Source organism: Vulpes vulpes, chromosome 5 (genome assembly GCF_048418805.1).
Source record: "Vulpes vulpes isolate BD-2025 chromosome 5, VulVul3, whole genome shotgun sequence".
Lineage (NCBI taxonomy): Eukaryota > Metazoa > Chordata > Mammalia > Carnivora > Canidae > Vulpes > Vulpes vulpes.
This window is the reverse complement of record NC_132784.1, coordinates 44739759-44754593: the sequence shown is the minus strand read 5'-3', so window position 1 is coordinate 44754593 and position 14835 is coordinate 44739759. Positions and strand designations below refer to the sequence as shown.

Below are 14835 nucleotides of genomic sequence, written 5' to 3'. Positions count from 1 at the left end.
GTGCTGGGAGGCTCGCGCGCCTTACCTGGGCCCCGGGGCTGGCAAAGTTGCTCGGCTCCACCTCCACCTCCGCGTCCTCGGGGCCTCCGCGGAGCGCAGTGCGGAGCCTCTCCAGGTGCTCCCTCAGGGTGACCCGCTGGTGGAAGGAGAACGCCGGGTGCAGCGAAGCCATGGTGAAGAGCAGCAGCAGTTCCTCCTGGGCCCTGAAGCCCAGCCCGCCGCCCGGCCGGGGCTCGGCGCCGCTGCCTTCCGGGCCGGACCCGTCCTTCTCCGCGTCCTCCTCGCCTTCGCCGTCCTCCCCGCGCTCGCCGGGCTCGTCCTCCGCGCCTCCCCGCGAACCCTCACCCCGAACCGCGCGCAGGCTCTTGAGCACCGAGTCCACCTGGGGCAGGAGGCGGTGCAGGCGGCCGGCGGCCTCACGGTTCTCCGAGCCCAGCAGCGCCAGGTAGACGATGAGGCGCGAGCGCACGGCCGGCTCTCGGAAGTCGGCCAGCGGCCCCGGGTCCGAGAGGCCGTTGGCCTTGGCCTCCGAGTCGCGCAGGTAGTGGTAGTCCTTGCGCGCCAGGTCCTCCAGGCACGAGCCGAGGAACCGCAGCTCCAGCGGGTTGCACAGGTCCAGCAGCCCGCACATGAACTCCAGGCGCTGCGCCGAGCCCAGCACCAGCCCGAACCACTCGTACACTCGTTCCTGCTCGCGCAGCGCCGCCGCGGGCCCGCCGCCGCCGCCGCCCGGCATGCCCGCCCCCGCCGCTGCTCCGCCAGCAACAGGCGGCCCGAGCCCCCGGGGCGGCGGCGGGGGCGGCGGCGGCGGCGGCGGCGGGGGGCCCCGCGGCGGGCCCGCGGGCGGCGGCGGCGGCGGGGGGCGGCAGTCTCGGCGGCGGCGCGGCGGCGCCTTTGCGCCCGGCCGTGCGTCTGCCTCGGGCTCCTCCGCCTCGGGCGGCGGCTCCACGGGGTGCGTCGGCTTCAGCGGCAGCTTCATCCTCAGCATCCTCGGCTAAGGCGGCGCGGACATGCGAGCGGGGGCGGGCAGGCGGGCGGGGCCGGGCGGGGGGGCGGGGGCCGAGGCGGCGGCGCGGCCGTCAGGAGCGGGGCCCCTCCATGCCGCCGGGGAGGGCCGGGGCCGGGGCCGGGGCCGGGGGCGGGTCTCGGCCGGCGAGGGGGGCGGCGGCCGGCCGGCGGGGTCGCCGGCGTCGTCTTCCCGGGCCGGAGGCGGGGCGTGCCCGCGGCGGCTCCTCCCCCTGGGCTCCGCGCCGGCCCTGGGAGCCCGAGCGCGGGTGGGAGCGAGCGGGCGAGCGAGTTCTCCTTCCTCCTCCCTCTCTCCCGTCGTCCGCACTGGGCTGGGGCGGCGGCGCCCGAGCGGTTCCCTCGCGAGCCGGTGCGGACCCAGCGGCTGGGAGAGGAGGAGGAGCGGCCGGGCCGGGCGGAGACGCTTGCGGGCTCCGCGCAGGCGGCCCGGCCAATCAGCGGCCGGAGGCGACGGTTGCGCGTTTCCCCCGCCCCCGGGGCCGCCTCCCGGGGAGGCCACGCCCAGCCGCTCCGCCGCCGCCTCCCTCTCCCGGCGGCTCCCGCGCGGTCCTAACCTCGGGGCTTGCGGCTTAGGGTAGGAGGCGGGCGGGGCGGCGGGGCGGCGGGGCGGCGGGGCGGCGGCGAGGTGCGCCCGGGCGGCCGGAGCGTGCGGGGCCCGCGTGAGAGGCCCGGCCGAGTCGTCGCTCCTTCTCCCGGGCCCGAGGCCGACTCCCGACCGCCGCCTGCCCTGCCGGCCCTCCGCCCCGGCCGCGGGGAGCGTGTCCCGGGAGGCGGGAGGCGGGAGGCGGGAGGCTCCCCCGAGACGGGCTCCTCCAGCCCTGCCCGCCCGCCCGGCCGACTTCGGGGAGTCGCGGCGGCGCCGCTCCCACCGCAACTTCGCAGGGACGGGGTGCGCTGGCGGGCTGGCTCGCGAATGGAGGCGCCGGCTCGGGAGGCAGGGCCGGGGTCGGGGCGCCGGGGCAGAGGCCGGGGCGGAGGCCGGGGCCGGGCGAGCGCCCCCGCGGGGTGCTGGGCGCTCGGCGCGGCGGTGGGACGCGCGGCCCCGGGGCTCGGAGGGGGCGCTGCTGCGGGGGGGGCGCTGCGGGGGGCGCTGCTTGGGGGGGGGCACTGCGGGGGGCGCCCCTGGCCTCCCCGCCCCCTCTGAGCTCTAACGCTCTTGGGAAGTGTTTTCCACGGCAGTTTAGCAGGAGTCCCTCTGCGCCCCTCCCCCAGCCTTCATCTTTTGGGGATCGTTTATCTGCTAAATAACATCTCTCTGCCTGACTCTAACATTTTGAGTCCTCGTGCCGGTGTGAGCTCCCTGTGACTCGGGGAACTTCTCAAGCTACGGCCTTGACACGCTTTCAACATTTTTTTTTTAAGTATTATTACAATTTTTTAGGTTTCAGGACCTTCAAAAGGTCTCGCGCTATGTTTTTTAAACATAGCCCCAATTTTTAATACCCATCTGGATCATCTGACGGTTGATTTTTAAAAGGTGGGTTTGCTTTTAAATCCTTAACGGTTTTAAGCCCCACTACAGCTCTGAAATGTTAGGACATCTGTGGGAGAGCACACCCTGAGACCTCTCTCTCTCTCAACTTTATGCCCTAAGAAGCTAATTTATAATTGAATACAAGGCTAAACTGAAGCCTAAATCCGTTTTCAGCAAGGAAATAGGGAGAGGGAATTATTTTCAACACATTTGAGATTGGCAAGGTATATGAAAGCCATTCTTCCGTGTAATTTACTATTTCCTCGCATTCTCTGAGTGTAATGTAAAAATCACCGGGGTCAAGAGGAAACGTTGTAAGGACTTTTATTAACAATCCTTGCTCCCTTTTTGCTGTCCTCTCCAACTCCCGTGGAACATGCTACCTTATCTACCTCCCACATTTCCAAAGCTTAGGCTGAAATACTTTTAGGCAACCAATAATTATATTAGTCTAGTTAGCTACCCACCGCTTCTGATGGAGTCACCTGTGTAGATCCAGATATCTCCTGTAGTAATATAATACTTTATGTTGGAGGGTGATTTTTTTTTTAAATTTATTTATGATAGTCACACAGAGAGAGAGAGAGAGGCAGAAACATAGGCAGAGGGAGAAACAGGCTCCATGCACCGGGAGCCCGACGTGGGATTCGATCCTGGGTCTCCAGGATCGTGCCCTGGGCCAAAGGCAGGCGCCAAACCGCTGTGCCACCCAGGGATCCCCTGGAGGGTGATTTTTACATTTGACCCAGGTAAAGGTCTTTACATTTTCCTTGGCAACAAGAAGCCGTTTGGTAGGAGCCCTCCTACCTCCCCCCTCCAGGAGTGATACCTGGCCCATAAATTCTATATTAGGCCAGATTTGTAAAATATAATGAAGAGTTTGTCCTATCCTTGGCCAATATTAGAAAATTCAGTGACCAAAGCTTTTGCACATATATGACATACGTACAACAACTTAATGATTCTGGTTATCAGCCATCAGTGGGACAATTTGCTGTTTATCCCCCCAGTGTGTTGTTTCAGAGCCCTCTCTCCGTACTGCAGCTCACTAGACCAAGCTTCGACTTTTTTCCCCCACCCTTTACAAGTGAGAAAAAGAACACATCCATTGGGGAAGAGGGACGTACTGCTCCAGTGCTTTTCTGGGAGTGGCCCAGGTGGAAACCCCAGGATGAGGTGTAGGTGTGTTTAGTTGGGAAAAACTATCCAGATGATTCTAATAAGACGCCCTGGGAAGGTATTCCTCCCACCAGACCTACCTGTTGAGAACACCTGCTCTAGATTGTCTGGTATTTTACATATTCCCTGGATAATTACTCAGATGGGCCAGATATTATTGGTACTGTGGTAATTAATGGTGGGTGTGCATTTATATCTAAGTTGTTCACAGAGGGATACATACCATAAAAGACATCTTTTAAGAACCCAAAGTGCTATTGTCTCTTGTCTCTAGATAATATTTAAGGCCTATTCAATAGAGTATTTAATACATATTCAGTGTGTCTTATTTGCCTCTTTAGCAATGAAAGATGATGCTATTGACATTTCTGTCCAAATATTTATATGCAACCAGAAGACTGGTTTCAAGTTAAGATTCTACCTTGGATTAAGACACTAGCCAGTGATTGAGGATTGAGGAGACTTTGCAACCCTCCCTTTTGCAATCGGGTTACTGTAAGGAATTTCAGTAAAAGCACAGTTAATTGGATAGTTCAGAGCAGACTAATAATGGTAGCAACTCCAGAAGAACGATGCCAGATACAACTACTTCTAGCTCAGAGGAAGCAGCTAATCCGATCCATACCAAGAATTTGTTCTTTAAGTCTTTGTGAATGTTTGCTCTCTCTCCCAATACCCCTATCTGTTTCTTCCATTAGAAAATAAATATCTTAACATCCTATTTTATACCCAATTTCATATTTTGGTATCTCAACACGGTAGACGTTAATAAATGTTTGCTGAATAAACAAATTAATGAATAATGCTCCAGGAACCAAAAGTAACTGCCAGCTACTCCTGGGGTCACCGGAATCTTTGTTCATATCTAGAAAGAAAAAAACACCTGTGTCCCAACATTCCCAGACCAGTCCTGAGATTCGTTCTAAATGAATGGCTTAGGTTACATGCTGATTACTGATTATTCACTGGAGCCACAAAAGTGGAGTCAGGTTCCTCAGAACCATATGGGTCCTGCCCCCTCCAAAACATCCAAGGCTGTTGGAAAGAAGCAAGGAAAACATGGATGCTGGGGAAGCAACCAGTGTGTGTCCAATGTCATTGTTCTTACAGTGATACTTTTGATCACTTAAACTGTCATGAATTTAAGATACCTCAGAAATTAATTTTTGTTTAGTTAGATCATGCATTTAAGAGCTATTAAATATTGTCCTTAAAAATTACAGTTAAGGAGTTGCAAACAACACAGGTAAATTATTCATATATAACTTAAGGGGAAAAATTAAGTATATATTTAAAATTAAAAAGATAAGTTTTGATAAGTCTTACAGAAGCATACTATAAGACATATCTGACATGGAAATCATCAGTATTGATGCTATGACAGTATTGGTGAGCTGGAAGTCCATGCCCAACACTGGTATATGGCACCTTTTCTGGAAGGCTAGTGTTTGGTTGAATTCAGAGTCTCCCTGGAGTTGTGGTTTCATTTGTCAGAAAGATTCTTGAGGACTTAGACTGACCAGGTGGCCCAAGTTCTCCCACTTGTACTCTGAAATTTGGAGAAGCCCTATAATCTACCAATCTTTGAAGCCTGTCCAAAAATAAACTTGATTCTAAAGTGGGTTGATTTGGAAAATCCTCAGGCTACTGGCTCATGTTAGAAAATCAGGACCTAGGGGTTCCTGGGTAGCGTGGTCTGTTGAGCGTCTGCCTTCATTTAGGATCAGGCCCTGATCTGAGGGTTGTGAGATTGAGCCCTGAGTTGGGCTCCACGCAGAGTCTGCTTGGGATCCTCTCTCTCTCTCTCTCTCAAATAGATCTTAAAAAAAAAAAAAAAAAGATTCAGGAACTGGATGACATTAGGTACTTTCCTGGTTCTATGGAACATGTGCAAGTAGACTCTGCCCAACTGTTCAGAAAGGTAAAGGCATCTCCCCAAAAAGACAATACTGCCTCTTAGGGACCCGTTGTGAGGTAGAGTTGAAAGTGTCAGAAGTTTGGCTTGCCAGATAGAAAAATAATCACTCTTCTAGTAGTATTCTCTGGGATGGAATTTGCTGAATTCATATACTTCTTTACATATGGTTACATCAAATTATTGGTGAGCTATTGTCAATCTAGCTTAAATCCTCTCTGCCTTACCTTTATGTTTTCATTTTTTAAAAAGCCTATTTTTTTCCAAGTATCCAGCTTTCTCCTAAAGATCCTATGTTGTTTGAGGGATACCTTTGCCAACTTCATGGATGAATCTTGATCAGTAACCCAAGCAGGATAGCCCAGTTTTCTTGCCAATTGGTTCAGAAATCCTGAACTATTGAGACACGTCAAAAGGACGTTCAAGCCAATAAACTCTGTAAAATCGGCAACGAAAGGGCTCCTACTCGGCAAATCTAGCAGAATTTGAGTATCAAAAAGAATAACATGCTACCAGTGACTAAAAAAGGAATCCAAGTCTGTAGGGATTCTCAAAGAAAAAGGGGTGGAGGAGAGTGCAGGGAAAGCTTCTCTCTCTCTCCTTTTTTTTTTCTTCTTCCAGATTTTATGTACATACTTGAGATAGAGAGCTCAAAACAGGAGGCAGCGGGAGCAGGAGAAGCAGACTCCCCACTGAGCAGGGAACCTGACACAGGGCTCCATCCCAGGACCCCGAGATCATGACCTGAGCCGAAGGCAGATGCTTAACTGACTGAGTCACCCAGGCACCCTGGAAGTTCTTCTTTACAGACGAATGACAGCTAAAACATTTAGAAGGAAAGCATAATTTTGCAACCACCACATGTAATAATCGACTTAGGCATTTTCACCACTGGGTACAAAGTTGCTGGGAAGCAGAACATTCACATATTCTCAATGCCTCACTTAATTAAAAGGAGGACAGGTACTTTTTCATGGATAAATCTGACAGGCACCCCCCTAACTATGTATGTGATCACAATGAGCATTGCCAGTAATGGGACAATCTAATACCATATTCTTCCTCATGTCATGGATGTCAGTGGAAGAACATACTATTTGTAGTATTCTTGCCAAAATGTTTACACTGAATATAATCTTGATGAAATAAGACAAATCTGGATTGTGGAACATTATACAAGACAAGTGGCCTGGATCTTTAAAAAATACCAATGTCACAAAAGCAAACACAGGCAAGGGACTAAATTGTCCTAAAGCACAGAAAACTAAAGAGGCAAGCCAAGAGATGTGGTGACCAAAGTAATCATCTATGATTGGATCCTGGGCCTTAAAAACCAACCAAATAGAGGATTCTTGGGTGGCTCAGCGGTTTAGCACCTGCCTTTGGCCCAGGGCGTGATCCTGGAGTCCCAGGATCCTGTCCCGTGTTGGGCTCCTGGCATGGAGCCGGCTTCTACCTCTGCCTGTGTCTCTGCCTCTCTCCCTCTCTCTCTCTCTCTCTATTATGAATAAATAAATAAAATCTTAAAAAAAACAAAAACAAAAACCTCTAGGGGTGCCTGGGTGGTGCAGTTGGTTAAGTGTGGGACTCTTGGTTTCGGTTCAGGTGGTGATATTGGGGTCGTGGGCTCAAGCCCTGCGTGGAGCCTGGTATAGGGCTCCGCACTCAGCATGGTGTCTGCTTAAGATTCTCTCTCTCTCTCTCCCTCTCCCTCCACCCTTCCTGTTCGTGCTCTCTCTAAAATAAATAAATCTTTTTTTTAAAATTCTAAAAGACATTTTGGGGATAATTAGGTACATTTGAATAGGGACTGCTTTTTTTTCAGATTTTATTGACTTAGAGTGCATAAGTAGGGGGAGGGGCAGAGGGAGAGAGGGAGAGAGAATCTCAAGCAGACTGCACACTGAGCATGGAACCAGATCCAGTGCTCCACATGAGGCATAACCCCACAACCCCCGAGATCACCACCTAAGCCGAAATCAAGACTTGGACACTTGACTGACTTAACCACCCAGGGGCCCCTGGAATAGGGACTTCTTATTAGACATGGTTACTTTATCAATGCTAACTTTCTTGGGTGACATAGTGACCCTGTGGTTATATAGAAAAATGTCCTCATTTTCAGTTGGTATTTGGTGAAGCACTGAAGGTTTACATGTCATGATACCTATTAACTTTTTATTTAAAAATTGTAGAGAAAGTAAATGTAGCTAAACATTGATAGGCAAATCCAGGTGAAAGGTATGTGGGTGAACTATTTCCCCTTTCTGTAGGTGTGATTTTCTTTTCAAAATAAAGTGGTAAAAAATGGAGATTACAAATAAAGATCTACAGGATGCGTAAAAGATACTAAATTTATGAATATAGTTTAACACATTTAGAATTGTTTGACTGGTTTTATAGATGGGGAAAATGTTAATCAAGTCCTCTTTAAAACTGTATCTAAAATGGAATAATAAGATTTGTGAAAGGAGGAGGGAAACCTAGTGAAGAACTGGTTTTCCAAATTTGTTACCTCCATATACTGACCTTCCAAAAAATTGAAGAGTGAAGCTGGTTAGAATCAACCTGTAATGGCTTGCAGAATCAGAAGGTGTCCCAAGAGTCAATGTGTCAGTGTGCTCTGAAGCAAACATGGGATCCAGCCAAATGCAAGCAAGGTCATCCTCAGGTAGAAACATTTCTAAAGAAGGGCGCAAAATAATCTGCTGGAACCAAACTACAGAAGTCATGGTGCAGTACCAGGAGGATGGTGTTCCATGTGGAGCACGTTATAATTAAGTTACATTCATTTATCTACCTTCTATCAAAAGCGATTTAAGAAGATTGCTTGTAATCTAACTAGGGAAAGGGAGAGTCATTGCATTTGTTCAGGTTAATGCCGGACTTCCCAGTGTAAACCATCATTGCATCTGGTGGACGTGACTTTGCCATCACCAGAACGACAGACTCTGGCAGGAGAAGACTTAGACTTAGTTCTTTGGGCTTTTCCCTCACTCTCATGAAAAGTCTCTAAGACCATGGAGTTTTCACCTTTGGATTCTGATTCAGAACCCAACAACCTTTGATTAACAATTCAGTCTCCCCTCCTAACTCTGGGAAATGAACAAGGGGTGGTAGAAAGGGAGGTGGGTGGGGGGTGGGGGTGACTGGGTGACGGGCACTGAGGGGGGCACTTGATGGGATGAGCACTGGGTGTTATTCTATATGTTGGCAAATTGAGCACTAATAAAGAATAAATTTAAAAAAAACAATTCAGTCTCCCATTGAGTTATGCTGGGAAACAGGTTATCCTAGAGAATGGAGACATATAATCCACTCCCAAGAAAGGGACATTCCACACTGAAGTAAATATATTGACATTCTGCTTACTGGTCCCTTGTCGGTTTAGTTAGAAGTGTCACTTCTGAATCTTGTCAATTCTAAGTAAACAAGATCACTTTCTTAGATTCTGGCTTATATGTTACCTCGAGCAGCCCGCTGTTCTTGTTTGATATAATTTTAACTTATACACATTTAGATCTAAATAACACCATTTAAAGAATACTATTTTTCTCTTGGAAAAAGAACTATTTGAAAGAATTTCTTAAAACTATAAAATGTTAAAAATGTTACTTAGCAACTTTAGAGGATGGGTTACAAATCTTTAGATGAAGAGGAAAATACATACTAAAGACTTATTCAAATCCCATAAACTGATACTGTGTAGGATTTAATTTTTTTAAATTATGTTTAAATGATATATATATGGTGAATTTTTTAGTTCGTTAAAAAATTATTCAATTAAAAACCACCCAATTTGTTTATGATGTAGAAAAATATTTGTTTTGTTTTTTACTTTTTCAACTAATTTTGATGGAACTATGTGGATACAAGTTAAGCAAATATAACCTAAGTTAAATAATAGTCTTGTCACATTTATCCCAGAGCACATCTACACATCAGAACACTGGTTTTGTAGACTGACTATACTTGAAATATTAAAAAACATATTTATTTTGCTCTTAAACATCAAGCCAAAATTTATTTTTCTCGCTTTCAATATTTGTACTTAAAATGTTCCATCAACATTTCAACTTCCAGATTTTAAAGGTTTTTCTTCATAATTCTTCAATTCTCACTATTCAAAAAAGCATGAGAGGGATGCCTGGGTGGCTCAGTTGGTTAAGCATCAGATTTTTTATTTCTGCTCAGGTCATGATCTCAGGGTCCTTAGATTGAACCCTCCTGCCCCTCGGGCTCCAGGCTGGGTGTGGAACCTGCTTAAGATTTTTCTCTGCCCGCTCCCCTTCCGTTCACACACACACACACACTCAAAAAAAAGGGGGGGGGAGACATTTATTTATTTCACAGAAATGTAAGCTAAGCCTAAACATTAAGACTTTATCTACATAGATCTACTGTTTTTCAGATTGAACTGTGCTTGTGTAAGATTGGCAAACTCATGGTATATGTCTTTGTTGCTGTTGAAATTTGTATGACCTACAGAACCATTTCAATTCTATCAGAAGGTTTTGGCTGCTGATGCCAGAAGGGTTGGAAACGATAGAAGAACTTTGGCTAAATTGTCATTTCCTGACTTGTAACCTCTGAGGAGCCTTGGGCTTCCACTGGTGACTCAAGCAGTCAGCCACATGGAGATGACTGCCTGGTGCTAAATTAAGACTCATACGCACTACGGGTTCTCAAAATCCCTCCTCCTTTCTCCTCCCATACCTCGCCCTCTGACTGCCAGGTCTCACAAGCATCAAATGTCCAATGGCCAGGAGGGAAGACTTGCTGTGGATTCATCCTAGCTTCTGCTCCCACTGGGGGCAGCTCTGGCAATGACTGCAGCACAACTCACCTCTCCATACCCCCTGCCCGCAAACTGAAGTGGGGACCTTAGGAGCTGATGTCACATAGCGAGCCAATGACTCAAATGCAGAGCTGCTCCATTAGCTCGGAGCTGCTGTGATTGTCTCCAGCTCCACCAAGTCCTTATTGGCCAGTGTGTTCTCTATTCTAATGGTGTGAAGAAGTCAGAGCAAAGAAATAAGAGAAAAGAGTCATTTCTCCACAGCAAAGCCTAAGTCTTTCTAAACAGAGCAACAGCAACAGTAATAAAGACCATTTATTGAGTATTGAGCTGTGTGCTGTTGAACGAACCATTTTATACATAGTTTCTGTTCATCTTTATAACATTCTTCAGATAAATGCCATTTTATAGATGAAGAAACTGGGACCAAGACGCTAAGCCATTTTCCGAGGTTTCAGGCTAGAAAGTGACGGAGGCCTAATTCAAATCCTGGTTGGCCACCCAAAGCTACATTTCCAACCACTGTACCATCTAGAGAATGTGAAATACTTTCAATTCAAGGAGCGAAAGAATTTAAAATGATATTTACCGCTTGTGTCCTCACTATAAAAGCCACACATGTTCACTATTCAAAATCTGATTAATAAAAGAATTTGAATTTGATTAATATTAAGAATTTTAAATTAGTTGTAATTCCACTGCCTACAGATAGCTACTACACATTTCATTTCTGATATTTTCCTGTGATTGTACATATGTGAGTATGCATGCATATGTGTGTATATTTGTGCAGAGTAGATAGATAGATATAAACTTGTTTTGGAGGTGCTAAATTTTTATCTTAAGACTTATTGTATTAATTTTGGGATTGTTCATTGATAGTATATAGAAATATAATTCATTTTTGTACATTGATCTTGTATTCCACACCTTGCTAACTTGTTCATTTTAATTCTGCGTGTGTATATTATTTTTATTTATTTATTTTTAATAAATTTATTTTTTATTGGTGTTCAATTTGCCAACATATAGAATAACACCCAGTGCTCATCCCATCAAGTGTCCCCCTCACCCAGTCACCCAGTCACCCCCACCTCCTGCCCACCTCCCCTTCCACCACCCCTAGTTCGTTTCCCAGAGTTAGGAGTCTCTCATGTTCTGTCTCCCTTTCTGATATTTCCCACTCATTTTTTTCTCCTTTCCCCTTTATTCCCTTTCACTATTTTTTTATATTCCCCAAATGAATGAGACCATATAATGTTTGTCCTTCTTCGATGTGTGTATTCTTTTTAAAAACGTTTTATTGAAATTCAGTTTGCCAACATCTAGTATAACACCCAGTGCTCATCCCACCAAGTGCCCTCCTTCATGACCGTCACCCAGTTACCCCACCCTCCCCACCTCCTCCCCTTCTGCAACCCTTTGTTTGTTTCCCAGAGTTAACAATCTCTCCTGGTTTGTCTTCCTCTCTAATTTTACCCCATTCACTTTCCCTCTTTTCCCTTATAATCCCTTTCACTATTTCTTATATTCCATATATGAGTGAAACCATATAATGATTGTCTTTCTCTGATTGACTCATTTCACTCAGCATAATACCCTCCAGTTCCACCCATGTTGAAGCAAATGGTGGGTATTCATCCTTTCTGATGGCTGAGTACTATTCCATTGTATACATAGACCACATCTTCTTTATCCAGTCATCTGTCGAAGGACATCATGGCTCCTTCCATAGTTCGGCTATTGTGGACATTGCTGCTATGAACATTGGGGTGTGGGTGTCCCATCATTTCACTACATCAGTATCTTTGGGTAAATACCCAGTGGTGCAATTGCTGGTTGTAGGGTAGCTCTATTTTTAACTGTTTGAGGAACCTCCACACTGTTTTCCAGAGTGGCTGCACCAGCTTGCATTCCCATCAACAGTGTAAGAGGGTTCCCCTTTCTCTATATTTTTGCCAACATTTGTTGTTTCCTGTCTTGTTAATTTTAGCCACTCTCACTGGTGTAAAGTCTCTCATTGTGGTTTTGATTTGTATTTCTCTGATGGCAAGTGATGTGGAGCATTTTTTCACATGCTTGTTGGCCATGTTGTGGGTATATCCTTTAGGATTTTCTGTATATAGGATAACGAGTCTGTGAATAAAGACAAGTTTCAGTTTTTTCTTTCTGACTAGAGTGCCTTCTTAAATGCTCTGTTTGCACTGGCTAGAACTTCTAGTGCAATGCTGAAGAGGTGAGAGTGAAAATCCTTACCTTATTCTCAATCTTAGGAAAAAAATTCAATCTTTCACTATTGAGAATGATATTAACTGTCCATTTTCATAAGTGCCCTTTATTAGATTGTGGAAGTAATTTTCTATTCCCCTATACTGAGGGGTTTTTATTATAAATAGGTATTGGATTTTGTCATATGCTTTTCCTGGGTCTTTTGAGGTGATCATGTGGGTTTTGTACTTTATTATATGGTGTATTATATTAAACGATATTTAGATGTGGAACCAATGCATTCCTGGGATAAATCCCACTAGGTCGTAATGTATAATTTTTGTTATATGTTGCTGATTTCAGCTGTGTCTGGCGGCTGCCTCTCATCACCTGTGCTCACTGTGAAGCTGGGGGACGGGCTGGAGGGGAACAGCCCCAGGCTCAAACGCCACAGGCTTCCACTGATCTTACTGGAGTTCAGTACTTTATCTCAAACAAATTCTTCTCAATTTGTTGTATGACTTTGGTCTATTTACAGAGTACCAAAATGCTTGTTTTTGATAATTTTGTCCAGTTTTATCATTGCTTCTTGGGGAAAGGATCTAGCATGCTTCTCCGCGGGTCATTCTAGTGATCCTGCCCCTGCCTTAACCGCCCCGCCCCCCAGTGGTTTCTATAAGGATGTGACATACATCCCTAACTACCCACTCTACCTTAGTCAATGTTGCTTCCACGTCATGCAAAATGTAGAAACCTTATTATGCATAGGTTCATCTACTGCTGTTAGGTTTATATATAGTTTCATTACCTCGTAATATATAGGTCCGTTTACCATTTCTAAGGAGCATATGTAAACACTCCATCTCCTGTCCTTTACACTATACTATCATACATCCTTAGGTATCTGCAAACAATTTTCAGGGTTTATATGGAATAATCATTAAGCCCCTTTTCATTTAAAAAAAAACACAAATACTTTCAACAAGCAAAGAAAATTATAACAAAAATTCTTTACATATGTATCTGTGAATAGTAATGCCTTTTCTTAAGTTTAAAGGGGGAAAACAAGCCTTTGTATTTTAGGGACTAGTGCCTAGAATAATAAGTCTAATTCTTTCACTGTATAAAAGGTACAGAGGGTTATTTGGGGCAAAGGTATTATGTACAGAGTGAGTGATCTGTGTATATTTGTAACACCTTTGCCCCCATGCAATCACACAGAACTGAACTCACATACCTTTTACACCAGGCAAGAATCTGCATCCACCAGTATTTCGTGACTATGTGATCACTAATCATTAATATCTCTTTGACATTTCAGGGAATGGTACCTTTTCCACTCCTAATTGTTCTAGTTTATAGCAATGTAATTGAGGGAAAGGTTTTGGGGCAATGTCTTTGTTTTAGTTGTGCTTATTTTTTGGAGAACAAACGGTATATTTACTTTTCAGTGCTATCTCTTAGCATATATATTTTTCTCTTGCCCCAAAATTACCTCTTGGAGAGGTACACTGTTAACTTTCTGGTATGTGTATGTTCACATGTCTAGTTATGCCCCATTTATTTATCATGGAAACTTAGTTTTTAGCGATCAGAGAACATGTTTATCTAACTTGCCACGAAGAGGTACATTATGCTTGTGCTTCATTCCTTGTCTGGAATGTTTCTTATCTTCTCATTCTTCTAAGTCTCGACCATCCTCACAGACTGGGCTCACGTCTCATCTTTCAGGAACCCTTCCATGATCATCCCGCCTGGAAATGGTCATTTTCTCCTTCCTTCCTTTATTGTTTTAGCAAATATGTATTGAGTGCTCACGCTTTGTAAGACATTGATTAGGTGAATAGAAGTTATATAAAAATTGTATCAAATAATTTTGCACTTGTAGATGTATATGTGCTATACCTTATTTCCTCAGTTAAACTGTGAGTTGCTTGGGCTACATCCTCCATCTTATTATTTATTACATTCCTTATAAAATTTAGTAGGGTGGCTTCTGTTTAGTAAGGCTTAAAGAAGTTTATATGATGATTACTTTTGTAGACTTTCCTTAAAAATACTTAAGTTTGCAAGACACAAACAGCCCCAATACTTATATCATTTAATCATTCCACCCAAAATATCCCAATACACGTATGGAACAAAATGTTGAAGCTATTCAGAAGTCAGTCACTTTGTCACATCTACATAATGACTCCTACCTGGCTCCCTCCACTCCTGTTATTTTTCCAGGCC

The 14835-nt window shown here is 45.6% G+C and overlaps 1 protein-coding gene across 3 annotated transcripts in view; it reads right to left on the bottom strand.

The window, feature by feature from the left end:
* Positions 1 to 1102, bottom strand: part of ZCCHC2 (zinc finger CCHC-type containing 2) — a 56223-nt gene extending 55121 nt beyond the window's left edge. For 2 of the 3 annotated variants that reach the window (XM_072758044.1, XM_072758045.1), the window contains exon 1: positions 26 to 1102. In XM_072758044.1, the coding sequence (XP_072614145.1) occupies positions 26 to 988 (963 nt within the window). In that variant the 5' untranslated portion in view covers positions 989 to 1102. The remainder of the gene's footprint in view (positions 1 to 25) is intronic. The other variant, XM_072758043.1, reaches the window with a different exon arrangement.
* Positions 1103 to 14835: the final 13733 nt, after the last annotated feature.